Source organism: Balaenoptera acutorostrata, chromosome 13, assembly GCF_949987535.1.
Source record: "Balaenoptera acutorostrata chromosome 13, mBalAcu1.1, whole genome shotgun sequence".
In the NCBI taxonomy this organism is placed as follows: domain Eukaryota; kingdom Metazoa; phylum Chordata; class Mammalia; order Artiodactyla; family Balaenopteridae; genus Balaenoptera; species Balaenoptera acutorostrata.
In genome coordinates, this window is record NC_080076.1 from 19,708,068 (window position 1) to 19,735,293 (window position 27,226).

Consider the following 27,226-nt stretch of genomic DNA (forward strand, 5'->3'; position numbering starts at 1 on the left):
TCATTCTCCTATTGGGTGTTATTATTGATTTTGACACCTCTTCCACTTTGGCTAACCAGAAGAAACATCCTTCATTAAATATTTGGCCTTACTTTGCCAGTTATTGATCCAGTGTTACAGAAAGTTATTCGTTGTAGATGGTGCAACTTTGAGAAAAATCCTAGTATCCCTGGAATGTGTTGGTGTAAATAAACCACTGAATAATTCTGAAGACATAGTATTAAGTTCTAGCCTCCCAGTATGATCTGCATAATAAACCTGAGTTGATTTCACTTTGTAAACATATGATTATCCCACCAGTAGTGCCTTTGGTCACCAGTGGGTTCATTCATTTATTTGGTCTCAAATTTTTGCCATTCCTTTCCATGGTTTTTGGTTGTTAGTTTGAGTGTCATGGGAAGACCGTGGCATGGCGTGCGAGTGGGTTGGTTAGGCCATACGTGTTTTTGTATGTATATGACCTTGGGGGTGTCATTTCACTTCCTTGGGCCTCATTTTCCTACTTTGTAAAATGAAGAATTAGAACCAGAGGATCTTTCATGTTCCTTCCGACTTAAATGTGTATGATTTTATAAATAGTCTGTCTTTAATGGAGTCATTTCTAGGCCCTCTAAAATCCATATCAGTTTTTATAATATACATATAATACCCCAAATTAAAAATAGACTTAGAGCACGTAGGAAAACACCTGCCCCTCCCCCAGCCAGCTGTATAACTAGATGAAGCATTCTGCAGGAGGTGAGGGGGTAACGTTTTGCTTTAAGCGTTCACATAAACTTGAGGTGGAGGGAGGTCTCTATTTTGGCATAAGAGGTAAGGAAGGTAATCAAGCTGTCAAAAGGAGGCCATCTCAGCAAGTCGTAGTTTGCCATTTCCACCTGTTCTTTGGCCTTGGGGTTCAACGCTCTAGTCTTCAGGGTACAGCAGGAGCTGTAAGCTTACCGGTTACTTTGTTGAGCGCTTGCACCAGCTGTCGAGTCTGACATTCTCGTGCATTATATGGATGGGTTGAGGAAATCTTTCCTCCTCCTCACATTACAGTCCGCACTTGCAGAAATAAATCCATTCCCCCTGACAGCAAGCGTAGGAGATGACAGAATGTCCCTCTATTGTTTAGTTCATTCAAATGTACTTAATTTCTTCTGCTTTCTCAGTTTCATACACGTAGTACTTTTAATTGTTCTTCTGAGAACAAGGTCCATTTAGGATAGTCCTGACTTTTATTTGGCTTTCATGAACTGTCTGGCTACTTTTTTTTTTTTTTCTGGGAAATACGTTAGTGAATAATTTTGAATCAATATTTTGTGATTTATATTTTCTAAATTCAGGGGGTCGGCACGAGACAGGTTATTGTGGCTGACTTGTATCGGACAAACACGCCACGTCTCTCTTTTTTCATCTTCAAGTGGTGATGTTTTTAGTCACCTTGAAACATTGTGCTGAGGTTTAAATTAGATAATGTATATTAAGCGTTTAGTAACTCTGGAGGGTGAGGACACTTAATAAATATTAATTAGTATTATGCAACGCCTGGCATAGAACCAGTGAGTGTAAGACCCATGCTGGGGATTAAAAAACGTGACATCTTTTTATACATTGACATAGTGGCAGCATCACATGACAGTATCATTCAAGTTAATTTTTATATATGAGGAAAGGCGATTGACAACGGGGTAGTTTGGAACCTTAAGGTTTCCATCGATTCTCTAGTGAGGTGATGCACATTTTCATTTTTCCTACAGCATCCGTCCCTTTTGTGTGGGCAGATTCTGCCCTTTGGCTAACATGCCAACTGATACCTCTGAGTAAATTTGACTTAGTCTTTATGGGCAGGGCAACCAGCTGAGCAGCATGACTTTTTTTCCTTTCTGGTCATTTGATGTATCTTAGTAGACTGAAATTTGAACCGTATAAGATAGATGATTTTAACTCTTTCCTGTATGTTATCCAATTCCTCCATTAAAAGCAAGTGGCTGGGCAGTTTAAAAACATTATTTTAATTTAGAATTCCCCTTAGAACCATGAGATGATCATAATAATGACAAATTTCCAAAGATTAGTGTCTGCTTTAAAACTATTTTTTTTCTGGCATACTTTGTCCAAATTCAGAATTTATGCTTAAGTTTCTGATGTTCATTTATGGTCCTGTTGTAATAATTTTAACATTCTTATGTGTTAATTACTCATGGAATGATCCAATTCTCTTACAGCCACAATAACAACTCTAAGAAAACATTGAAATTTCAATATCATAAAACCCAATGCTGCTGTTTAAAAGGTTCTACCTTCGCCTTCCAAAGGCAATTCATTACAGGTTATGGGTAACTTTCCCATAGCACATTTTTCTTTTCTTTTGTTTTTTGTTTTTTGAAATAATGTGGGCTTTTCAAAATAATAATGTAATATTTACAATATAGTTTATATGTATCAGGTGTTTTACATGCATTATTTCATTTGATCATGTCAATAACTTCATGCAGTTGGTTCCATTATTATTATTCCCCCAATTTCACGGCTGTTATGAGGAAGATGTGGGCTCTGCAGACTCTAGAGCCCTCTATTTCCCACTGTACCTGTGAAGATGCACCTTCCTTATAATGAGGTGCCAGGGTGGGAATGGTGGACTCCAATTTCTTTGGGTCAGAGAGGTGTCAATAGTCGGGCATACTTATGTGCTGATTTATTCATGGCGAGTTTAAACTTATGCTGTTATTTTATTTGCAGAACTATGGAGATGGGACTCCCTATGACCACATGACCAGCAGGGACCTTGGGTCACATGACAATCTCTCTCCACCTTTTGTCAATTCCAGAATACAAAGTAAGACTAATTTTGAATTAACATGCATTTTTTGAATGCTTATGTTTTACCTTGGAAGGGAGAATACAAGCCCAGACAGAGATTCTGTTTTTTAGGAACTTGGATTTTCAGCCAGTTCGCTACAGTAATTTTAAATTGCAGAAAAATATTGACAGTCTATGCTTGGTAATAGCATATACAAGACTAAGTTTTACAACCATGTGGAATTACCTAATTTCAGTGATACTGAATCCATGTGGAAAATTTGTGTTTCTTAGATGTAAAGCACTTCTCCCAATTTCAATGTTGCAACAGTCGTTTTCTAAGTTTAAGGTTGATGAACTGAAAGCAGTGAATATTTAAAATAATATCATTGGGCCTATCCATTGGCAATGAGATAAAGTCAGTGTTAGCTTGAATTTTTATTAAAGGGGTCATGGAAATCCCTTTAATAATAGGTTTAGTGTGCTTAAATCAAAGTAGCATGTTCAAGTTGAATTGTAAAGTCTGGTTATGTATTTATCAAGGCGTGAACTTTAGTGCTAATGGTCTAGGAGATCCCCATCCTACTTCATGAAGTGAGCTACATGTAGTTTGAGACAGTCTTCGAGTTTCTAGCTTGCCTTTCCTACTGGCATCTTTAGCGTATTTTTCTGCTTTGACTACCCTGTAGGGATTTTTTTTTTTTTCACAGCAGTAACCTGAGCAATGGAAAGATAATTTATAATGGCTTTAAAAGGTCCCAATAGCTGTTACTTTAGTTTTGATTGGAAAAAAAAGATCTTTGTTCTAATAAATGTGAGTTTTAACAATATTAGTAAATCTCTCAATGTGGCCAAATCCTGTTGCGAATCCATCAATAAATGAGGTTAAATTTCATGTCTCAGGCTGTTGGACTATATACTCCAAGGAAAACACACAGCTGTACATATATCATTCTGAAACCATAATTGCAGATGCTTCTGAGAAATGTCCCAATTTTTAAGCCTTGGACACTATACTTGTTATATAAGGTGTATATTGTTCTTGAATCTCAGTCATTTTTTCAAAAGTCACCATGAAATCCATCTAAAGGGACTTCAGGTATTTAACACACTATAGTCAAAGCAGAGAAATACTAGGAATTTATTTTTAATGGGCAATAAAGTGTCATCCCAACTTTGAGGACCACGTTCTCAAAGTTGTGTTTGACCATAGGTTGTTCTTATGTTTGTTCTCTTTTTTTTTACTTTAACTTTCATATTTATGTTTTAACTTTGTAGCTAAAGTAAGAATCCCAGTTTTTTTAATCAATTGTTGATAAGAGATGCAGTGTTTCCTGTTTCCAGGATAGACAGATGCAGGTGACTAGATATATTTGTCAACTTAGATTTTAAAGGAAAACTTTAGATTTCTTTTGATGACAGTAGTAATAATTCTAGAATCTTATATCATCCCATCTCTATTTCTCCTCATCCAGCTTCATAAAATAAAAGATTAGGTTGAAATTAATCATCTTGAGAAGTAGCACGTAAAGAGTATATTAAAGAATTTCCTTGGCAGATTCTAAACCTATCCTCCAATGAGCTAAAGTAAAATAGGATAAATTACTACTCATATTGAGAAGTTTATGTTATGTCCATGAAAAACAGTTTTCCTAAAGAACAACATGATAAATTAGTATTACAGAAGACACCAAACAATACAGAGATATCAAATAATTGTTCTTGTTCGTCTATCCTCCTGGGTAACTGTTTTACGAACCCAATTTGTTTTTCAATCCAAATAGTATTAAAATATAAGTGGGCTGAGAGTCTAGAGCTGGAATGGAGAGAGCTGACTCTTTTCACTTAGTTGTTGTTTAAGCTGAAAGTCCATGTCAGCTGTGTTCTTTTATCCCGTCTGCCCTCCTTCCCATTAAACCCTTAAATATGGAGGCCAAGACAGTCTCCTGCATTGTGGTAGGAAATGCTACTATGTCCGGGAGGCTCCCACCCACTGTTCCCAATGAAAGGACTTCTCTGTTAGATAAGCTGTCTGGTCTGAAACATGGCTCTTTATTGTTTACAAACTGCTACATTTTCCACCTCAAGCAGATTTTTGCACAGAAAAGGATTGTGCTTGGGCTAAATGGTTTATCTGACATTAACGGTGCAGTGTCAGACTGGGGTCAGGGAAGTCACCCTCAGAGCCAGAGGGCATGGCGCAGTGTGCAAAAAAAAGGGAGGAAAAGACATTTAAACCACTATGAAATACCTTGCATCTTTACTTTGGAAAAGGATTAAAAAAAAATATTTTTAGAGAATTAACTAGGATGCTGCATTACAAATCCACCACCCCCCCGTTCCCCGTCCCCCCTTTATAATTTCTCACATCCCAAATGCCTTCTTGATTGGCTTGAGTATCTCAGGGCTAGATTCAGGGAACAAAGATGCTCATTGATTTTGCCCAAGCTGCTGTTGATTTAAAATGAAACCACTTTTGAAATGAACCATGCTTGGTGCTATGCTGTACCTTTACAAAGAGAAGAGAGATGGTTTTCAAGACATTAAAGACAACCAATTGACAAATGAAGACAAAGATAAAATAAGACCTATTAGTATAGCCAATAATTTGAACTCACCGAATCTATTGGTATATCCTAAACTTCCCTATGTGTCCGAATCCATATTCTGTGTTGTAGTCTTTGTGGAAGTTTTCGTTCTACCAAAAGAAGATATTAGTCTTTACTGTAAGTTTTTGACAACAACATCTACTTTCAGAATCCTTAGTTTTCATGAAAAGTGCATAGGATTTCTTTACATGTCAAAGGTTTCATTCTGCTGTGATGTCACATTAGGGTAAAAGCTATAGCATCAGAAATAAATCAGCCACTTTATTAGACCAGATTCTCTATTGTCAAATCAATCAAGTCTGTGACTGAATTAGGCGTCTGCTACAGAAATAAGTGACACTAATTTTACGGGAAAGAGTTATTAACTGCAGATGACCTATTTTTTTGGTAAACTGTTCACTTAGGTTTTATTTTATTGCAAGGAAAGAAAGAAGTAATGAACCACTCTCTTCTTTTAGGATTGAATTATTATTATGTATTTTGTTCTTTATGGCAGTACACTATTTTGGAGAAATGATGCAGGCATTGCTAACATTTGCTTATAATTTCTTTTATAGTAACAAAACCCTTTATTACAATTCTGAACTCTGACTTCACATGAATGGTTTTGCATAAATGTTACAGTTTTTGTAATCTGATACTTACCTCTGGCACCAAAATACAAAAACTTAATTTATTTGTGTATCTCAAACTTATGCAAAATGGTATATAATTTATGAGTAATAGGGTGTCTCCATTAATTTATTCCTTTAGAAATAAGCTTGCATACCTGAATATAATACCTTATTTGGTATTAGTTTGAATCCCTAAACTAAAAATAAACACGCGAACACAAGTGCACTTGCATGCATGCAGACGTACGTGTGCACGCACACACACGCATGCGCACCTATTGTGCTAGAAGAATTAATGACACTTGGTTTATAAGGGTGCACTGCTCCTTCCATTGCTGTCTGTAGTTACAGTTGCCATACAGAGTTTTGGAAGTTGATACTGTGTAAATCCTTTAAAGAAAAACATAACTAAAATAAACAAAAAAGGCAAGCCCTGAAATTTGTTGTTTTAAAGAATATGTGTGCCTGGCTTTTTGTTTTTCTTTTAGTGTGGGGAAGTCTGGAGGAGTTGAGATTTCAGCACTGAGTCATCTAGCTGACTGCCTGCCTTGACCAATTCATATAGTTCCCTTTTTAAATTAAAAACATTTTTATTGAGGCATAATTGACATATCACATGATATTAGTTTTAGGTGTACAGCATCATGATTCAATATTTGTATAGCAGACTCTTTTACTTGCCACTTCCTGAGTCCTCACTCATTGTTTTCCTTGGGTAGAGACAAGCAAGCCAGTTTGCATTTTTACTTGTTTGAAATTCCCTGCCCTGTTTTGTATCTGGAGAGAACTAATCACTTCTTCCTTGTGTCTCCGTATGATTATTAATGATAATAATGTACACTTGATCTGTTGGAAACTTGTTCACTGCAGTTATTAAACAGTTTGATTAAACCTTTACAGGTGGTCAGTGGGTAGCTTTCAGAATATGCTAATAGGACGGAGGGGCCATGGGTCCGAGCCTTGTGCTTTTAAGAGGATTATATGCTATGGAATAGTTGAAAATCCTGGCGAGAACTATATGCAAAGAGTACGGATTTTTTTAAAAAAAACATTCCCGCTTGTTTGTTTTGTTTGCCAGGCATGAAGCTTTTGCAGGTAATTGTCCAAATATTTTTTTACAATGGGAGACAGTATATTTTCTAGCTACAACTTTTTGATCCAAGGAAGGATCTAAGCATGCATATTGCTTCTATTGTTCCAGAGCCTTAATTGAAAACCAGATTGTTTGAGTGAGCAAGATGCCAGTAAGATTATAGACATGCATTGGTAACCGAAGGATGTGAAAAGTGATACTTTGGTACGGTTGGGTGCAGCTTAGTTCAACATGAGCGGCTGTGTTTTTACATGTCCCCTTGTGAATGGTTCGGTTTCCTTATTGTGGTATTTGGTTCCTGTCCCACTCGTGGTACTCCAACAGTGCACTAAATAATTTCCTACCATAGACTAACTGATTTCTAAACTAGCTCAGTGGAACATTTTACTGCAGGATTAGATCGTGGTTCAGGCAGAACTGCAGAAAGCTGCTGGCTTATAGGATGACCTTTGAATCTCATCTGGGTTAGCGGTTGATATTTTGATTTGGTTACTGTGGTCATATTGTGACAGCTGCTAGCTCATTATAATTCGCTTGCACCGCTCCGTTTGCCGAGCAGGAATATTTAGGTTTGTATTACTTCAAAGTGTTTATGGCTACCCTGAGTTTAGCCCAGCATAAAGGTGAAGTGTTGTGAGCGCTTTCAAATCCCAGTGGCAGAGGCCAGTGGCACAGTCTTGTAAAACGGCGAATGTGAGTAGATGTTAATACAGGGAGTTTTTCTTTTCACTGTTAAAACTGGAAATACCCAATGAAGAGGCTATTACTCGGAAAACGGTTTTGAAAACCTTAACACACAAAGGAAAAGAATGACCACAAAGAAACATAGTTTTTTCAAAGCATGGGTAAGATTTAACTTGACCTCTTGGTTCGGTATCTTATTTTTTTCCATGCTGGAATGTAAATATTTGAAAATAACAAAACCTGGACAAAAAAGGCTATTATTTGACTTTGAAGTGCCAGAGGTCAAATAGTATTTTAGTAATTTCATGAAAATGGAATTGTGAATGTGGATGTCAGCTCTAGAAATTTTAGTTCACTTTTTAATTGTTCTGAAGTTCAGTAGTGATAGCAGGCTGCTTACAAGTTCACTAGTTAGGGATGTCTGTGCGTTTTCAATGCCTTCTTTTTTTTATGACACTTTTTAGCTTGAGGTTATCTTGATATCATCTGTTAGCTATTGGACTGATAATGTGGTAACAAGGAGTTTCTGAGAGAAGAAGTGTTTAATAGTGGTCTTATTTCTTGTTAGCTTTGTTTGGGAATTTTGTTATTTTAATGTTAGCTTAAAATGTCTTCCTGAAGTATTAACAAATAAGACTCTTTTAAGTATCATCCCTAGTGATCTAATTAATGCTGATTTTGAGTGAAGGCTGGGAGCCAGAGAACTGACTTTTCTACTCTCTTTTGTTACAAATGTCTGTGGGTCTTTAGGTCAGATCTTTTTTATATCTTTAAATTGAGGGGGGAACAAGTCTCTAGATGATTTCTGAGGTAATTTTCTCAACTAATGGTCCATTGATCTTTTAGGTATGCCATTTTCTGCTTATACGGTATTTTATCTTTAGAGATGTTTTAGCGTTCTTTCTAATCCATTCATCTCTATTTTGTGATACCTTCACGTAACTTTGCTAGTGATGTGTTTTCCAAATGTAATTCTTTAAAGCCTGATTCAAATGGATGTTGCTTTTCTACCTCAACTCATTGCAAACTATAGGTAAGGGATTGGATTGATAGGGGATAAAATAATAACTCACTAAGTTACCGTACGTCACTGGGAGAAAAGTGCTATGCATGGGCCAGGCCTTGGCATAGAGTTGCAGGGCCTCAGCAAATGGCTAGTGGATTGTTTCATTCATGAATAAATTGGGGAAATCAGATATTTGGGTCTAAAACCTAAATGAAAAGCCCATAAATTAAAGTCAGGCCTACCTTTTACTATGTCAAGAAGAAAACCCTAAACCAGGGACAGTCATCTAGAAGCTCATTCTGTAGTTCTGTAACCTTGACTCTACAGAATGTCAGGAAACAGACCATATTACAGTGTGGTAGATTTCAGTTTTCAATAAACACGCCGCAGGTTATTTTATTTATAAAACGAAATAAGTAAAATCAATATTTTTTGGAAGGCCACTGAAAACAGTTGTGTGTCTCCAGTACTCAGATAAGGTAACTTGTCTCCTCTTGTCCAGTCAATAAACATTTCTGTTCCTCTTTCATTAGTCTTGTTTTCTTTCCATTAGGCTGCTTGCTCGATGGTATAGCGTAGCAATGCTGTGATAACCAAACACTTATAGTCAAACTAGGTGGACTAAACCAGGCTTTTTTAAAATTTAGAAGAACTGATACCAGAAAAACGTTACTTGAAAACTATAGCTATCAGAAAAGTGTAGGTCTTCTACATACCAGAGGAAGATTTCTCACATAGAAAGTTATTGACCCTAAGAGAAAATAAATCGTTTTCGAGTCAAGTCAAAGGAAAAAGCAGTTTGTGTCAGGTAGGCATGCTTTTGCTTGGAAAGAATGGAAAATGTGACTAATGGTGGCTTACGAATAATTTTTCTCATACTAGAAGTCTGGTGGTAGGACGTGGCTAGATTTAGTTTGCAGTTCATTGAAGTTCAGGCTTGTATCTCTGTGATTCCTTTGTCCCTTCCCTCATTGTCTAAAGGTGACTGTCACAGCTTCAGGAGTCAAGTTTGGGTTTGATGCAGCAAGAAGCAGGAAAAGGTGAGTCCGGCCGTATGGTCCCCGGCCCCCCTACATCCACGGCCATCTCCAGCTGCAGAGTTTGGAGGGGGTGGGAATGTACACAGTTGCTTCTCCAGCCTGTGCAATGGAAAGAGATAAGAGAGAAGGGAGTTGAGACTGCACATCGGGCTTAGCCAATTTACAGGGTTTATTTAGTTTCTTTTAAGAGAAGACTCTGTAATTTTCAATTTAGCAGCTTTGAAAATAAAGAACAAGGCTCCAGCTTTCATGTGAGAAGCAAAATATAAAAATGGGTCTCGACTCCGGATTCTGGTCAGCAGATTAGAGAGAAAGACAAAGAGGCATGGAACAGAAAAAGAGTATTGAGAGGAAGATGATAGAGAAAGGACCGCGGGAGAGTCGCACACAGGAAGGAGGAGTCGGAGGTGGGCTTTTCTCATTTCATCACCAAGGCTTGTGCTTCCCTTGTCCTCATCCGGTGATCAAGGCAACAACCAGCCAGAGTCAAGGGCTTCATGTCCTCGTCATCCAGAACCTTCTCTTTTAGGTCTCCGGCTTGAATCCCTGCCAGGCTGTCCAGAGCTGCCTGGTCATGCAACCGCCCATGGCTCCAGCCGCCAGCCTTGTCTCCAGTCCCTTCAGTGGTCTCTGGCAGAGCCTAAGGCTGGTGCCCTCTCCCACAGCCCACTGCGGCAGCCGCTCAGAGCCGGCCTGGCATCCTGGAGCAGCAAGGTCCCGGGACACGTCACTGTAAGTGACAGACAGAGACAGTTCCCCTGGACCACTGACAAACAGGCTCCCGGGAACTTCCCTCCAACCACCTGCCATGTCGCCGTGAAGCACTCACACAAGGATGCCCGCTGCCGGGGGCAGAAGAACCCTCTATTTTACTCTAATGTGTATATAGTTGTATTTGTTGATCTTTAATGTGGAGGATTAGGTGCAACCAACAGACATTTAATCTTGGTCAGCGTGCCAAGGCTGCATGAAACTGTGGTGAGAGCTGGATCCAGCTTTGCGCCAGAAGTTTCCCACCTCTACTGATGACAGTCACGGCATGAATCAGGCCCATGAGGACATGAGCTGGGGAAGGACTGTCGATCTTTAAAGGAAAGCAGGATGTGGAATAAACAGTGCCGTTTTCCTTTAGTACTAAGTTTTTCTGTTAAGTTTTTCACTGGAAAGGCATTACCTTGAATTTTGCCAAAGCTTGCCACTTAAAATACGCCTGGGATAGCATTCACCAGTGACGGCCTTCTTGACTGGATCCTTGCTTGGGTGGAGGATCAAACACTTGGCAAACCTCTCCTTGCCCCTCAGCTCCAGGGGAAGCAGCAGTAATTTTCAGAGTCTATTAACCTCACGTGCCTGAAAGTTGTGTGCCTACCTTAAGTGCGATCTTGACCTTCATTAAAAAAAAAAAATACCGTAAGCCTATTTTCTTTTTTTTTAGAGATTGATTGATTGATTGATTGATTGATTGCTATGTTGGGTCTTCGTTTCTGTGCTAGGGCTTTCTCTAGTTGTGGCAAGCGGGGGCCACTCTTCATCGCGGTGGACAGGCCTCTCACTGTCGCGGCCTCTCTCGTTGCGGAGCACAGGCTCCAGACGCGCAGGCTCAGTAGTTGTGGCTCACGGGCCTAGTTGCTCCACGGCATGTGGGATCTTCCCAGACCAGGGCTCGAACCCGTGTCCCCTGCATTAGCAGGCAGATTCTCAACCACTGCGCCACCAGGGAAGCCCCGTAAGCCTATTTTATTTGTTCACATGATAACCTTCATTAAGGACCAGAGCAGCCAAGGAGCTCAGTTTGAAGCACTGCAGTCTTGAGAGGCCTCGTGGAATAGTGGCCTAGCCTCAGGGTCCCTGCGGTCTTAATCTTGGCCGTTCCACTTCATGGTGATGGGACTTTGGCTAAATTTCTTACGCGCCCCAACTTTCGCATTTCTAAGGCGAGCGTAGTGATACCTGTCACACTTACCCCAGCATCACCGTTCAGCCATGCAATGACATGGTACACTTTGCAGTAACCACTCTGCTCTCTGACTGTTATCTTAGGCCATTGCACAGCTACACATTGGTACTCTGTCACTTTTGTCTGTGATTAATTGAAAATTCTGTAGACTTTGGGTCTTGGGTGATGGCAGTTTGAAAACACCTTTACCTTCTATTGAGATTGGAACAGAAGGCAAGAACAGGTGGAGATAGTGTGGAGTCATCACTTCTGAAAACAGCAAGACCTAAATAAAAAGGTTTCTTTTTCAGCCTTTCCACAAAAAACAGTAATCGTAGAAAACAAGTGCCTCTTTGGGGCCAACTTCGTGGAATTCAGATGTGCCCCTTGATGAAACATTTGCCTCCGGCCATTTTTCTCTCCAGAACGATGTTCTCGAGGTTCATCGTTACCCGTGGCGGAAAGCGCCTTGGTGCGGATTGTGAGTGTTGGGCTGGGAAGCCCGCTGACAAGTTGAGAGTTCTTCACCTACATTGTAGGTCATCTGCGTATGGAGTAACCTCTGGGTAGGACGCTTTTTATCAAGGGGATCCTATTACACGTCCCTTCTAGGTTCTGGGGAATGTTTTGGAGGTAGTCTTCCAGTTCAGTTCGTTCTTCTCCAGAAAAGCTTGGCAGAGAATGTTGCCTGTGTATGTCATTATCCTCTCATTCCCTTCACTCCCGAGGGGTTCTGAGCCTTTCCTAAGGAATCGTGTATGATTTTTGAGTAGAAAGAGGTATTCAGTGATCTCATTTTATTTCCTCTTGCAGAATATCAGACCCAGGGACCAACAGTGGCCAACTATTTGGAGCATAGATTGGGACTGAATTAAATTTATTCCCAAGCACTGAATAGACACATCCCAAACATTTCTCATCTTCTTGATGATTGTTTATTAATCCTTCCTCAGTTCCTTGACACATGTTTCTTAATAGCAAAAACGATAAGGGTGTTTTGCTTTAAACTGGTGCAAAATATAGCTGGTTACATTGTTGATGTTTAAAATAAAACATAGAAAGCTTTCCTACAGGTTGAAAATTCCCGCTGAAGCCCTAGTATCGGGGCAGTGGAGGGTGGTGGGCTGAGCAAGGCTTGTGTTTAGCTGGCACTGGTTTGACTCCCAGCTCTCCACTCTCCCGTTATGTGATTTTGGGCAATCTTTAGTGCTCTGATGGAATTTCTCATCTGAGTAGTTGCTCTGCATTTAAACGGAGAAACAGGAAAAATATCAATACCTGGCCCTTAAATGCAGTGGCTGTGAATGATCATTACACCTACTTTTATTTTCTCTAGGCTCTTTTTCTGTTCATTGGGCCTGACCAGCTTGGCAAAAGTAATGTGCAGACTTGAGACTCATGTAGTGAGTTTTGGCAGAATGTGGAAGTGATTAATTAAATGCCACCCCCTCGTGGGCCATATTAAAAGCTGAATGAAAATAGAATGTGTGTAATATCTGATAACATTTGGTGGAGAAGGGGGAGACAAAAGGAGAGAAGGATGAGAGAGAAAGAGACACATAAAAAGCTAATTTGAGAGCATTCCGATCTCGAAGTACGATTTTCTAGCCTTGAATTATCAGCATTGGTGTGGCTGCCTGAGTCTCTGAAATTACTAGGTTGCTAATTGCTCCTGCCTTTTCCTCACCTTGGCTATTCAGACCAAGCCATACTCTTAACAGTTCAGTAGCCAAATATGAATGCTTGGGATGCGAGCATAAACTCTTTATGTGTAACTGATGATACTTAATTGGGCAATACCAAATCGTGGAGAAGAATTTATTGGTGACCTTGTCTCCTACAGAACTTTCAGAGTAGTCAGAAATGAGCCTAATATTCAGATTTTGGGAATCCTTAAAGCTTGGATTGACAGGATTAAATTCATACTTTATATTGTGTGTGTGTTTTTTTTTTCATTGCAGAGCTTCCCATTTCCTTATTTACTGATGGTCTCGCAAATGTTATTTGGAAACTGAGATGCAGTGAGCATAAATATTTTCGATATCTTGGCAGACCGCTTAAGCAGCTGTGGGCAACCTCTGTCAGGCATCCTAGTAACTAGTTAGGGGCAAAACTGACCTACGAAATAATAGTTTGCTGGATAATCTTGTGGTGATCTCCCACTTTTCCTTTAACCTTGGTTTCCTTATTTCTTTTACTGACCTAGCTCTTGGAGATGTGGTCTCAGTGTGGGGGGGGAAGAACTCTCTGAAATGTTTTGTTAGCTCAAAGATAAAACTGTTCAAAATATATACACTTTTGTGATTGCATTTTCCGTTCATTGCAAAGTCCTGTATATAGCTTGAACACCAAATTGAAAATAAAACAATAGAAAACAGCCTTGCTCAGAGTCTTTTAAAGGCTTTTTAATAGTTAATGAGATTTTGCCCCATACCCTCATGAGTTTCATTTAGTTCTGAAATAAAAATTTATGGCTCTTCCGTCAGCTGAGCTGATACTAGTTTCAGGGTGGAATTGAGTTCACACCTGCTCTAGCATAAAAAGAAGCCTCTCTGTGACTTCTGGAAAATGTTTGCAGAGTAGAATGAGAGAACTCACTATGCCTACAGTCCTAACCACAGAGTGATGGTCTTTGCAAACACTAAGGAAGCTGCTTCATAAATTGGCTCTAATTTGCTAAGATCGTCCATTTCTAGCCCTCCCTCAGTTACCCGCGTTCCTCAAGGTGGGATATGGTTGTGGAAACGCAGTTGGTTTGCATAGGCAGTGGATCTGCATTAACACTGTAAAGTGTACATATGGGAAAATCTTTGCATTTGCTAGGCCATTTAGCTGTTCAAGACATGGTCCGTTAGTCCGGCAAAGTACAATGGCTTTTCTGAGTACTCTAGTTAAGGGGCAGGATGTGTAAAGCAGTGTACACTTAGGCGGATAATTAATAATTAGTGTAAGCTTGTAAGGCTGTAATATAATATATAAATTTAAGCACCTGTTAAAGTTTTATCAGAGCAGATCACCTTTCCTAACTACGAGGGAGTATTCCTCCCTAGAGACAAAGAAAGTGCTCCCAGTGAAGGCAAAAATCTTAATGACCAAGGGAGGGCTGGTTTTTATATCAAGGGCGGTTTTCCAAGGTCATTGTGATTAGGCAACGTATTTCAGCGGTCACGTTTAAATAGCATTCCTATACAATACTATTTTGTATGCGTTTGACTGCAGATGACAAAACGCGGTTTAGAAAAAATGTTTGGGCGCGTTCTGATATTTGGAGAGCCCAAGAAGCTACCCCCTCCCACCTCCACATCATCCCCCCTGCCAAACAATGAGGGTCGTTCATTTCATAACGTCATAACAATATTCAGAAGGAGAGCCTTTTCTAGAGGCTAAGTTGGACGGAGTAGAGAAGATAAAATGTAGATCTCATGTGCTGTCTTCGGCTTGGTTGTATCGCGAGTGGTTTTGACACCTCATATCCTAGCTCTCTTGATTTTCAGACAGAGAGGAAGTTCTCCCTTACGGCAGGGAGGGAAAAAGCAAATCACATATTTGTGAAAGCAAAACAGAATATCTTACTGCTTTACATTTTGATTGGCTTCTTGATAAATAAAATTAACGTGTCATCAGCATGTCTGCCATCATATGGTCCTCAGTATATGTATTTTTTTAACCATCCGTATAAATTTTAGTTGTCCTAGAAGCCAACCAAACTTCAGCACTCAAATTAGTCTTTGGTTCATTCATTCATTCATCCAGAAAGTACTTGTGGAAAATCTGTGCCCTGCAGACCGCTGTTAGGTACCAGAGAGTGACATGCCACTTTTCTTGCTTTCAGTGTGGCCCACAGTCTAAGGAAGGAGTCAGATGGGTAACAGATGATTTTAAGTCAGGGCATTAGGGAACTGATCAATGTATTCACAGGGTGCTGTTGGATTATATGTCTAGGATACCAACCATCAGTTTCCTTGTAGTAATGGCTGAGATGTTTTGGTGCTCATGGTATACCAGGCATCCACTAATACTTTACACTTACAATCTTGTTTCTTTCTTAGGCATTGTCATTGCCGTGTTACAGGGGCAGGTGCCGTTGAGGATCAGAGGGATTAGGTTACCTGCCTGGTGTTGTGCAGTGAGAAGGGGCAGAGCCCAGATCCCAAGCTCTATCTGCTGGACTCCAAAGCCCTTGTTCTCAACCGCCCCGCACTGCCTCACTTGTAGAGAGCATGGCAAGAATTCCCTGAGGTGCGATCGCAGTTAAGTGTTTGTTCAGCTGCAACTAATGGAATACCTGATCATAGTAACCTCATCATCAAACAAACATGGCTTTTCCATCACTTAAGGGGATGTCTGCAGGTGGGAGTTGCCTGTGTGGATTCAGCAAATTAGTGTTGCCATCTTTGCTTTCTGCCCTCCTCAGCATGCTGATTTTAATTCTTCATCTTTTTCTCTCATCTTGCATTTCTTGCAAGACGGCTGCTGAACCCCAGACACCATGTCAGAGTTCCTGATAGGAAGTTGGAGAGGCAGAGGTTAGAGTAGCATCGATACCCACTTGTATCTCATTCCATCAGCGGGGAAACTAGCATCCCCAGAAACCAGTGGCCTTGAGCAGGATTTTGTTAACATCTTTTTGGTCAGATCTCTAACAGATATTTACTCATAGCTGCAAGGGAAGCTGGGAAAGTGAACTTTTACAGTGTTAGTTGGCACTAGGACTCAAGAGGCAGGCAAGAGAGAAGGGCATTGGAAATGGTTATTGGATGAATCAATATGAATTTTGTTATATTAGAAGTGATACTGCCTGAGTGGATAGTGCCATCTTACTGGATACGTTGGAACTATACAAGCAGAAAGAAAATTGTCAGTTGAGAGAAAGGCAGAGAGGTGCAGGAGCTAAAGGATGTCACAGGAAGCCCAGAACTGAAGAGGTTCTTTAAGACTGAGACATAGTTCCACAGGGTCCACAGAGGAAGGGATGACACGGAAGCTGGTTTAGAATCCTCACCTCAAAAAAATGAAGGGGATTTCTTGAATGGTAGGGGGAGGAAGTTGGATTTTCACTGAAGCATGTAGTGAAAATCCAACTTAAAATCTGCTTAAGGGTTCATTTTAAATAGTGGGATAACATGATTGATTTATGGTTTAGGATAGTCACTCATGACAGTGTGAATAGGAGGCAACACGACAGGCAGGGAGATTACTCAGGAGGTGATTAAAGCAATTCCAAGAGGAAAAGATGAGAGATTGGACCAAATCAGGAACAATGGGGATGAAGAGGAGGATATGAATTCGAGTGATATTAAATGGAAGGAAATGGTTGGACTCAGTAACTGATGGATAAAGGAAGAGTCATCCTTGGCTTCTTGATGTCTGGCTTGGGCCAGCAGGTGGATGGCGGTGTCATTCACTGAGATGTGGAATACGGGAGGAAAAGCAGATTATGGGGGATTGGGGATTAAGATGGTAAGTTCAGTTTGGGACACGCTGAATATTTGAGATGTCTGTGAGTGACTTGATTTGTGGTTCTGGCCGGGGATTGCAGATTTGGCATACAGTATTCCGTATTTGGTAGTTGAAGTCATGGGAATGGATAAGTTACCAGAGAGAGAGAGAAAAGGGAACCTATTTTCTGATTAATCATTTTGCTTTCTAAAGATCTTAAATTGAAGGGGGAAAAGCCTCCATCTTATCTTTTTCTTCCCTAAAAACTTAGTATCTTTAAGAAAGCTGGATAATTCTTGATTTGATCACATAATCATTTCAGTGGTATATTTAATCACCCATCTGTAACACATTATTTATAAATTCTTTCTTCCTTTCTTCCTCCCTTCCTTTCCTCCTTCCCGTCCTTCCTTCCCCTTCCTTTTTCCCTTCCGTTCCTCCACTAAGGTAGATTGGAATGAAACTCTTGTCTCAGAACATTAATTTTTCCACCATTTGGGAAGACATCATAGACTCTTAAAAGTGGAATAGAACTTAGAGCTCTCCTTGTGTTCTTTCTCATTTATATCGGCTTCCCTCCCAATATAGGAATCCTTCCAGATGAAGCCCTAGCAAAGTTGTTGGCACACATGACACTCTGACTAATGTATAAGTGAATGGACCCCAGCAGGCATTCCTTCTTCTGCCTGGGCACTCACTGCATTGGGGAAGCCACTCCTGTCAGGCAATTCATTGCATTGTGACAGCTCTGACTTTCAGAATGTTCTCAATTCTGCAACTGTCAGCTCGGGACACTAAGTTTCTCCTCCAGAGCTACCTGGGATTGTGTCTTTTCTCTCTGCACATGTTTCCCAGGATGATAATTCTTGCTTCCTTCCAAAGTGTCGTTGGAAAACATGTAACATATCACAGAGCGTGGTTTAACCATGCCTTGTATTCCTGGTCACCGTCCTCTGCGTGTGTTCTGGTTGGTCTCTTTCCCTCTCCACGTGGTGAATCCAGGACTTACCTCAGTATTCCTGGTCTGGGTTAATCAGTTGATTTTTAGTATTAACGCAGTCTAAGGTTTCACTTACCCATGTTTTGGCATTGACTGAACATTGAGCTCCCGGTCCACTAAAATTATTGTTTTTAATATCAATTGCTTTCTCATCAGGTCTTCCACTTTCTTATATAGAATGGGACTTTGTATTAATCCTCACTTATTAGATTTCTTCTCGTTGGTTTTGGTCTGCAAATGTGCCCTCCATCCATCCTTTTGCTCTGTGGATCCAAGAAGCTGTATTGTGTGATACTTAAGCAGTGTGCACTCTTCGGCTTAATCCTGACTCTACCCTTTCCACAAGGTTTCCTCACTTCTATGTTGAGGATAATTAATGGAGCCTTTTCTGTAATTGTGGATCCTTGTCTTTACTGTCAATATTCTGCCCTCTGGAGAGGAAGCTTAAGACAAATAGTTCTTCTGTGACCAATGGAAGAAGCAAATGCGGTTCTTTAGTTGTGTGATCAACCAAATTTGCCAGGTGATAAATAGGATGTAAAGTAGCAAACAAACAAACAAACTCAAAACAAACAACGACAAACATCTTAAGATTACCTGGACAAAAGTCCTAGGTGTCTCTTCACCTACATCTAGTATTAAGACAGAAAATTACAAGATGATCCAAATGCTGATTATAGGAGCTGAAGGTTAAATGAATATTTGGGTTAATTCTGAAGATAAATTGAGAGGTAATTGTTTCCTTTATGGGGAGTTTTCCAGAGGATGCCTTTAAGACTATGAAAATTAGACTCACGACAACTTTTCAGGAACACAGTTCTTGCGACAAACAAGATCCCTGGAGAGCCATGTGTGAGCTCCCAGGGAGTTTAAGAACAGGGTCCTAACTGCAGGGTAATAACCTGATGGCTTGGCATATGCAGAGAGAGGGAACAGATTAGCATCCATCAACTTGTTTTGTAAAGGAGCAGTGGTACCTCATACAAGGACTAGATAGACCTGAACCAAAGTTCGATCAACCTGACTTGATTTCATAATAAATGTCATAATGGTGACAAGTCTTCAGGGACGTTAGTACACTGTTTGCAATTGTGGACGTTTTTGTGGACGAACCATGCTTTGACTTCCTCCGATCATGTCCGTGAGAAGTACCAATGCTTCATTAACAAAAGCCAGCCCGTCTTGGTTCGTCACACCAGTGTGTAGGACTTCTGTAGCTTCAAGCCCCCAAAGTCCTTCCATGTACCTGGCTTCTGTTCTGGTCACTTCCTTGTGTGTGGATTTTGATCTGGTGCCACTGGAAGCCCGCCATTTCGAGAGTGAAACTTTGAGATTTTATTGTGTCTGATTCCTTGTAAGACCTGAGAGCTTCTTTCATTAGCTAGGAAACATTCAAATTTTCTCTGAAGCTTTTAAAGCCACCATGACCTCCTACATGGTGTTTTTGCTTTGGCAACCATTGCCAATGCTGTGTCTCAAAAGAGGCGAGACTTGGGGCTATTGATTTTCAGAAGCTGATGGGGCTGTAGAACTTATTCAGCTGCTACCCTTTTCTAAACCAAAGTAAGGTTATATTTTTCGCTTTCATAGACAGACAAATTAAGGTCTTTACAATAATACCTACTTCCCCTTTCCTTTCTTCTTCAGATAATCCGCAGCAAAATCTTATTAGTTTCCTGTACAACTGCCTTGTTTTAAAAATCAAATTGAAGACCAACTTGATTCTGCCTGCAGAGCAAAGCTATCTGCCTTTTTAGGAAATCCGGATGGTTAAATTGGAAGCATGTTCTGCACATGGTTTAGCAGTTAGTAGCCTGGAAAATGACCCAATAGCCAAGATAGGTTTTTGTTTTTGTTTTTTTTTTAATTTTCATTGTAAGTGCTTGTTTAAAGTTTAAGCCTGTAATTGACTGTTTTGCACATTGTTCATTGTTAATTCTTTTCAGGCTGTTATAGTTTTCGTAAATACATTGCCTGCTAAGTTGTGTCAGTGGAGGAACATTAGTGCTATAAGAAAATCCAGTTAAATGTGGTGCTTAAAAGCATTACCAATTAGACTGGATTGGCGTGATTTCTTAGTGATCCTAGGAAAGTCACTTTCTATCTGTGCAAGTTTCTACTTATTTAAAATGGGTATGACTATATACATATATATATTTTAACTAAAGAGCAGCACATAAGTTCAAACTATGTTGTGACCTGCTGAAGAGTTTCTACTGATGGTGGTTACATTACTCAGTATTGTTATTTGGCTCCCTTAATATGTTCCACGTTGGAGGGGCAAAATCCTACTTTGCAGTTTTATCATATTTATCAGCTGGTATCTATCAGGTAGCTCAGGCTGTTTTACTTTGTAAAGTTTGTGTTTGAGAAATGCTTTTTAATGCATATATCACATGCAATTTACTCCATTTAGATGGGTTTGCTAAGCAAAACAAGGGACTTCCTGGTATTCATTCTTTCATTTTTTAGTTTAGAAGAAATGAACATCACTTGAAACTACAGGTACAAGCTAATACTGGCTGATAATTAAAGGTTGTAAAAATTGCAATGGAAAAGGAGTTCCATTGTGCCTATCAGGTGGTAAGGACCACTAGAATATGGACATGATGGAAAATAATGAGGAGATAAACGTGATTTATCTGTGTATAGTATAGAAAGAAAAATTATGGTGGGGAATGTACTGAAAGTAGCTTAAGCTATTTATCATTATGTACAAGTGGAAACTGACATGAAACTCCTCTTGATTAAGTTTTATGTGAAACAAAGGGTGTGATTGGAAGTATAGGATTGGAGAGTATTTTCAGAATATGATGATAATCCAGCTAGAGGCTTCAGCAAGTCTGGTCAGACGAGAGAAGGGAAAGAAAAAGCAGGGAAGCTTGATTTGGTGTTATGCAAATTTGTGACACATGTAGGAGTTTGGACCTAATGGATTGTTGCACTAGATTTGGTCATCAAATGATGCTTTTCATAGCAAATATTATCTGAGCCATTGATTTAAACTCTGAAAAATGCAGGAGATGTGTAGGCAGAACTGCAACCTTTCTGTCTCTTGAAACAAAATTTAAGTCAGCCTTGAACTTTAGACGCTATAAAGCAGAATGAGAAAAAGAAGGGGGTAAGTAGGGAAAGAATAAAAGTGGGAAAAGGCATGCGTATTCAGAGATATAATTCAGCAAGTAGATGCCCCAAAGTTTAATGCTGCTTATAAACACGCTACAAGAATATTCCAGTTATCAGGCTAACAGGATTAGAAACTAAAGAGCACAAAGCAATTATTTATTAAGAAAGAGGCACAGTTGGCATCGAGTGTTATAGAGGAGGAGACTGGTGTGATTACAGGAAGATGTTAAGAATATAAAAAAATATCTCCAAATTAAGAGTGAAAAAAAGGAAGAGAGATTACCTATGAGATGATGATAAATAATAATGAGTTATTTCTGAGAGCACCTACAGAACAGGAGATCTGAAAAGTGGTTTGTCAAGCCTCGAAGAGATAAAAAGGGTAATTTATTGACAGGCAGTGGAGACACTGCTAAAAAATAAATGAATTTTTCACCTCAGTGTTCACAAAGGAGGATGGGGGACAGATGCCAGAAACAGACATAAATTTCCCAGGGGAGAATGAAGAAATACAAAAGAAAGCAGAATCATGCCAGAACAGGTGATCAAGGGGTGAGAAGAAAAACTAATAAAACCCCAAAAGCTTAGCAGTAGTCACCTGAAAATCTAGAAAAAGTTAAAAGAATGGAGAAGAAGCTGGGGAGGAGAGAAAAGACAATTAACTGTGTTTCTTAGAATGGTTGAAGATAATTTTGTGGATTTGTTTTATGTAGTTAATACATTAGACTAGCCTTTTTGAAATTTACCCTTCAAGGAAATAAGCTAGTTGACTTTAAACATTTTAAGTGGTCTGTGAATAACCAAGACATCTTTTTTGTCCCTTAAGTCCTCAGTTTTTTTTAAGAGTTACCCCGGTATGCCCAGTGTTTAATGTTTAAGTATTTGTTAAGTGTTTATTGAACTTTATTATTGTTTCCAGGGTATTCACTGAGCCATTGATTTGGCCAGTGTTTATCGGATATTCCTTAGTGCCAGGCAGTGTGCTAGATCCTGGAACACAGCACCGAAAAAGACAGACATGCTCTTAGGGTCTTTGAAGTTATTGCATCCTCACTTCTATAAGCCACCCTACCTCATGCCAGGTAAAGAAAGGTCATTGATTTCACTTTGCTATCATTCCCCGTCTTTCTTTTGACTGGCTTCTTGATGGAGAGTGTCTGGAGAAGAGTAGCCTCTATTTTTGCTGGTCTGTTTGCTGTGCTGGGCTGTTCCCATTGTGGGTTTTCGCTTCCTTTCCTAGATCTTAGATGTGGATCTTTTCCCAAGCTCACTCATCTCCCCAGTGCTCCAAACCAGACTCCTTGCTTTGGCTCCCTACTGGCTGCTCATGTATGAATGACTTCCTCTGCTGTTTTGGGATTCACAGAGTACTTGCCTTGGGCAGGTGAAAGGCTATACTTTCAAATGTACTTTTTTCTTTTCTCCATTTTTCCCCTGCTCCTGCATTTCGACCCTATGGTATACACACCTCTCATTCCAGGCTGACGGTCTTCCCTCTGGACTACCTCTTTCCCTGCTCTTTGCCTCCATAAGCTAAGACCTTCCCAGAATTCATCTTTCTTTGCTTTGTGGGCAGATTACTTGAAGACACTCATTAATGCAAATACTGTTGTGAGGAGGGCTTCCCTGTGGTCATTTCTTCCCACCTTTTGATACATTGCTTTAGCGGCTACCTAAGAATGGGATAGGAGAGATGTTTCAGGGACATTATTTCCGAGCATGTGGGAGAGGGACAAAGAACCTTTTTCATCTACTGCACAGTTTTGTCCTACAGGACCTCGTTCCCATGGCCAAACATCTTCTAAAAGTAATCTCCAGTGCCACCTTTACTATCAGAACTGTAGGTGGTGGTCTTTGGTTGCAACAGCGCCTCTATGAGTTCTTGATTCTCATGTGTATAATTTACGTGTCTCTAAAAGCTGGTAAATTTGACATCATCCCTAGATGGATCCACTTCGCTACATCACTATTTCTTTTGTTGTATTTTCATCTTTTATATAGAGCCAGTTCGGTTTAATTGGTTATTTCCCCGGGAATAGCTCATTTGTTGGGGATGTTAGCATTGGGTGAGTCTGCCGTCTTATTGCGGGGGAGACTGACATGCATGAGACGACTGTGTATATAGCGATCCCAACCCCCCCGCAAGTACTATGTTACTAATGAGACAGTAGAAGCAAGAGCTGGGCAGAGAATGCCAGAAAGAAGCTTTGGCACCTCTTGGTCTATATTTACTTTGAATGTTATTTTATCCCACTATTTCTTAATGTCCTTATATATCGGATACAAAAGAAAATCTGATGAATGGCTGACGCCCGTGGCCTCTGAACTCCATAAGGAAATAGGACCACGTATTGTAGATCTTCACCCTTGCCATACATCTGAGCTACCTCTTGGCCAGTCACATAATACAGACGCCTGGGCTGCTTCTACAGACATTTTATATTTGGAGGTCTGGGCTGGGATCCAAGCATCTAACTTAAACGTGCATTTGATGACTCTGATGTCCTGCCAGGTTGAGGGCTCTCTGACCTACACATCTCTTCAAAGAACTGTCATTTTCGTTTTCAAAACTGTTCATTTTCCTTGAACGGAGTACTTATTTTTAAATCCTTCTATTTCTTTTTCACTCAGTAAAAGTGAGTCATCACCTACTTAGCACCTAACTATTTACCATCAAGATATTTTTATGCCCTAAATTAATAACTTTTTTAGGTCAAAGAAGATGGTTAATTTTTGACGTGTTAAAATTGTGCATACTTCCGAAAGGGCTGAAATGATCTCTATTTTTTATTTGTCCATCAAATCGATAGGCTTACTTTGAGGGCCCTAAAGGTTTGCCTCTGTAATAATGATGTAAATGGCAGACATTCATTTTGTAGATTCCCAATTAAACATTATGTATATGCAGTGGCAATGATTTTCCTTGCAGGAAAAATGTTAACGGATTTTTACTAATTTAGAGGAAAGACAAGCCAAATTAGAAGAAAGTCAGCACTATAAATATTTCAAAAAGAATATCCATTTATTATTTTTTGTAATATACAGCTAAGACTAAGTGACACTGAAGAAGGAAGCTTTGCCTTATGCAGAACAATTAGGGAAATAGCTAAGAATGTGGTGAAATTAGCCTCAAAATTGGAGTATGTTCTTCTCAAGTACTTGGGTGATTTTGTTATACATTGTAATATTATCTCTGCCATCTTGTATGACTTATCATACACAATATTTTTTTAAGGCTACCTGTTCCATAAAAGAAATAAGCCCATGTTGCTGTAGTTTGATTTTATGAGTTACTGTTGTTGATTTCCCCCCACCCCCCCAGAATCTGTGAAATGGTGCAGTGGATAACTAGGATATTTTGTTATCTGTTCTATCCATTCTGGAATGATACGGCTGTTTTTGTCTGATTTGGGTTTTTCTTTTTTTAAATATTTATTTATTTTTGGCTGTGTCGGGTCTTAGTTGTGGCATGCGGGATCTTTCTTTGTTGCAGCGCACGGGCTTCTCTCTAGTTGTGGCGCATGGGCTCAGTAGTTGTGGTGCACGGGCTCAGTAGTTGTGGCGCACGGGCTCAGTAGTCGTGACGCACGGGCTCAGTAATCGTGGCGCATGGGCTCAGTAGTCGTGGCACACGGGCTCAGTAATTGTGGCGCACTTGCTCAGTAGTCATGGCGCACGGGCTCAGTAGTCGTGGCGCACGGGCTCAGTAGTCGTGGTGCACGGGCTCAGTAGTTGTGGCACACAGGCTCAGTAATTGTGGCACACGGGCTTAGTTGCCCCACAACATGTGGGATCTTAGTTCCCTGACGGGATTGAACTCCCATCCTCTGCATTGGCAGGCGGATTCTTAACCACTGGACCACCAGGGAAGTCCCCTGATTTGGGTTTTTCTTAACACATGTAATGCCTTGATCACATTATGGAGACCTGACCCCTGGCTGCTCAGAGCCATAGACTCGTAGCCTGTCCTATGAGGCTCTCCCAGCTGACCTGTTGGCCACTGTCGTAGATAGACTTTTGTGCTTCTGTTGAATTCTGTGTATTTCATTTAATAAAATTAAAATGCAGAGAGAAAACCAGTTAAAGACGTCTGTGGTTTGTAATATGTGGCTTAAAGAAAATGTATGGAATTTACGTATTTGTTTTTGCATGTATCATAGTATATATTCCCTTTTACCATCAAAATGGTTAACACCTATTTTATTTAGAATTTTTGGCAAGTTGAAAATATAACCTATAGAGAGAATTCAAGTTCTTATATTTGAATGAATAAAGTAGTTAAGTCATTAATCATGTGAAATTATTTCTCAGGATATTAATAATCATCGCTTTACCCATGAACTTCTTTTCTAATCATAGAATTTTGATTGGTGAAGTTTTATTTGGAGGTATATCCCACTGTTAACAAGCCCAAAATACCTATGGACTCAACAAATGTATTGATTGATTGGATTTTAAATTACATTGCTTGTAAGTTTATTTGACTTGTATCATATGTACTGATTTGTATGTGACAGTTGCTCTGGATAGAGATGTGCTTCTACGGGTCTTTCGTATTCTTAGTGTTCAGTCTTTAATTCATTCATTAATTCATTCATCACATATTTATTGAGCATGAACTTTGTGCCAAATACTTGGCATGTGTTGGGGCTGGAGATATACCCTTGAATACCGCATACTTGGAGTTACTTTCTGTCTAGTGGGAAACACAGGAGATAAACAGGCCAAGAGATATACAGGGTCCTGTGGGAGTTCCTAAAAGGGAGGGACAGACCCCAGAGGAAGTAGACGTCTAAGTTCACCTGTGAAGGTCAGGAGGAGACATTAGGGCAAACGGAACTGGTGTGGGAACAAGATGAGGCTTGTTGGAGGCCTAGGGAGTGACACCTGCAGAAGGTTAGAAGGAAGAGGACTGGGCATCTCTTTTCCAAGCACTGAAGAGGGAGGGTGTGAGGAAAATGTTCTCTATGTTCAGCTTCTGAAGGAACCTTACACGCTGTGTTCAGCATGTGTCATTCATTCAGCAGATATGTGCCAGGCACTTGCGATACATCTGGAAACAAAGGAGAAAACTACCCTCTGCCCTCGTGGAGTTTTTATTCAAGTGGAGAGAGACAAAGGCTAGATGCATAGCTAGTGGTTTTGAAAATGGCCCAGAAGCATGTGTGGCCCAAATTGTCACAGTCTCAGCATTTGCCAGTGTCATCGAGCCAAATCAAAGGCTATTTGATAAAAATAACTTTGCAGTCATTTCCAGCTCTGGTGTGATGACTGCAGATAGATGTATTGTTAACTCAGTATACTTACAGGAAAAGTTGGAAGTTACCTGTAATTTATATTTATGATCACTCACCTCTTGCCAGGTATTGGGCTAAGCAAAGAGCATACCACACTTGAGGGCAAGTCCTGAAGTTCACTGCAATTGGTATTTCTAATTGATCAGATAGATATTCCTGAAGAGTACAGGGCTTTTCTGTAATGTCAGATGAGGGTATCTGAGGGGTGATCAGAACACATTACCAGAACCAGGATTCTTCCTTGGAGCATTTGATAATATCGCTACATAGAAAAATTGATTTTTTTTTCTTACTCTGAAAACAAACAAAAATTCTACGTAGTGGTTGAAACTAGACATTTGCTAATCACTCAAAGTTAATTATTAAAAATAAGTAAGTTTCAGGGACTTCCCTGGTGGTGCAGTGCTTAAGAATCCACCTGCCAACGCAGGGTGCACGAGTTCGATCCATGGTCCAGGAAGATCCCACATGCCGCGGAGCAACTAAGCCCGTGTGCCACAACTACTGACCCTGTGCTCTAGAGCCTGTGAGCCACAACTACTGAAGCCCGGGCGCCTAGAGCCCGCACTCCGCAACAAGAGAAGCCACCGCAGTAAGA

At 40.1% G+C, this 27,226-nt stretch overlaps 1 protein-coding gene across 17 annotated transcripts in view; it reads left to right on the top strand.

Moving 5' to 3' along the window:
- TCF4 (transcription factor 4) overlaps positions 1-27,226 on the top strand; it is a 356,728-nt gene that overhangs the window by 120,683 nt on the left and 208,819 nt on the right. For all 17 annotated transcript variants that reach the window (XM_007191942.3, XM_028168974.2, XM_057526284.1 and 14 more), the window contains one exon: positions 2,725-2,821. In XM_007191942.3, coding sequence (XP_007192004.1) covers positions 2,725-2,821 — 97 coding nt within the window. The remainder of the gene's footprint in view (positions 1-2,724; positions 2,822-27,226) is intronic.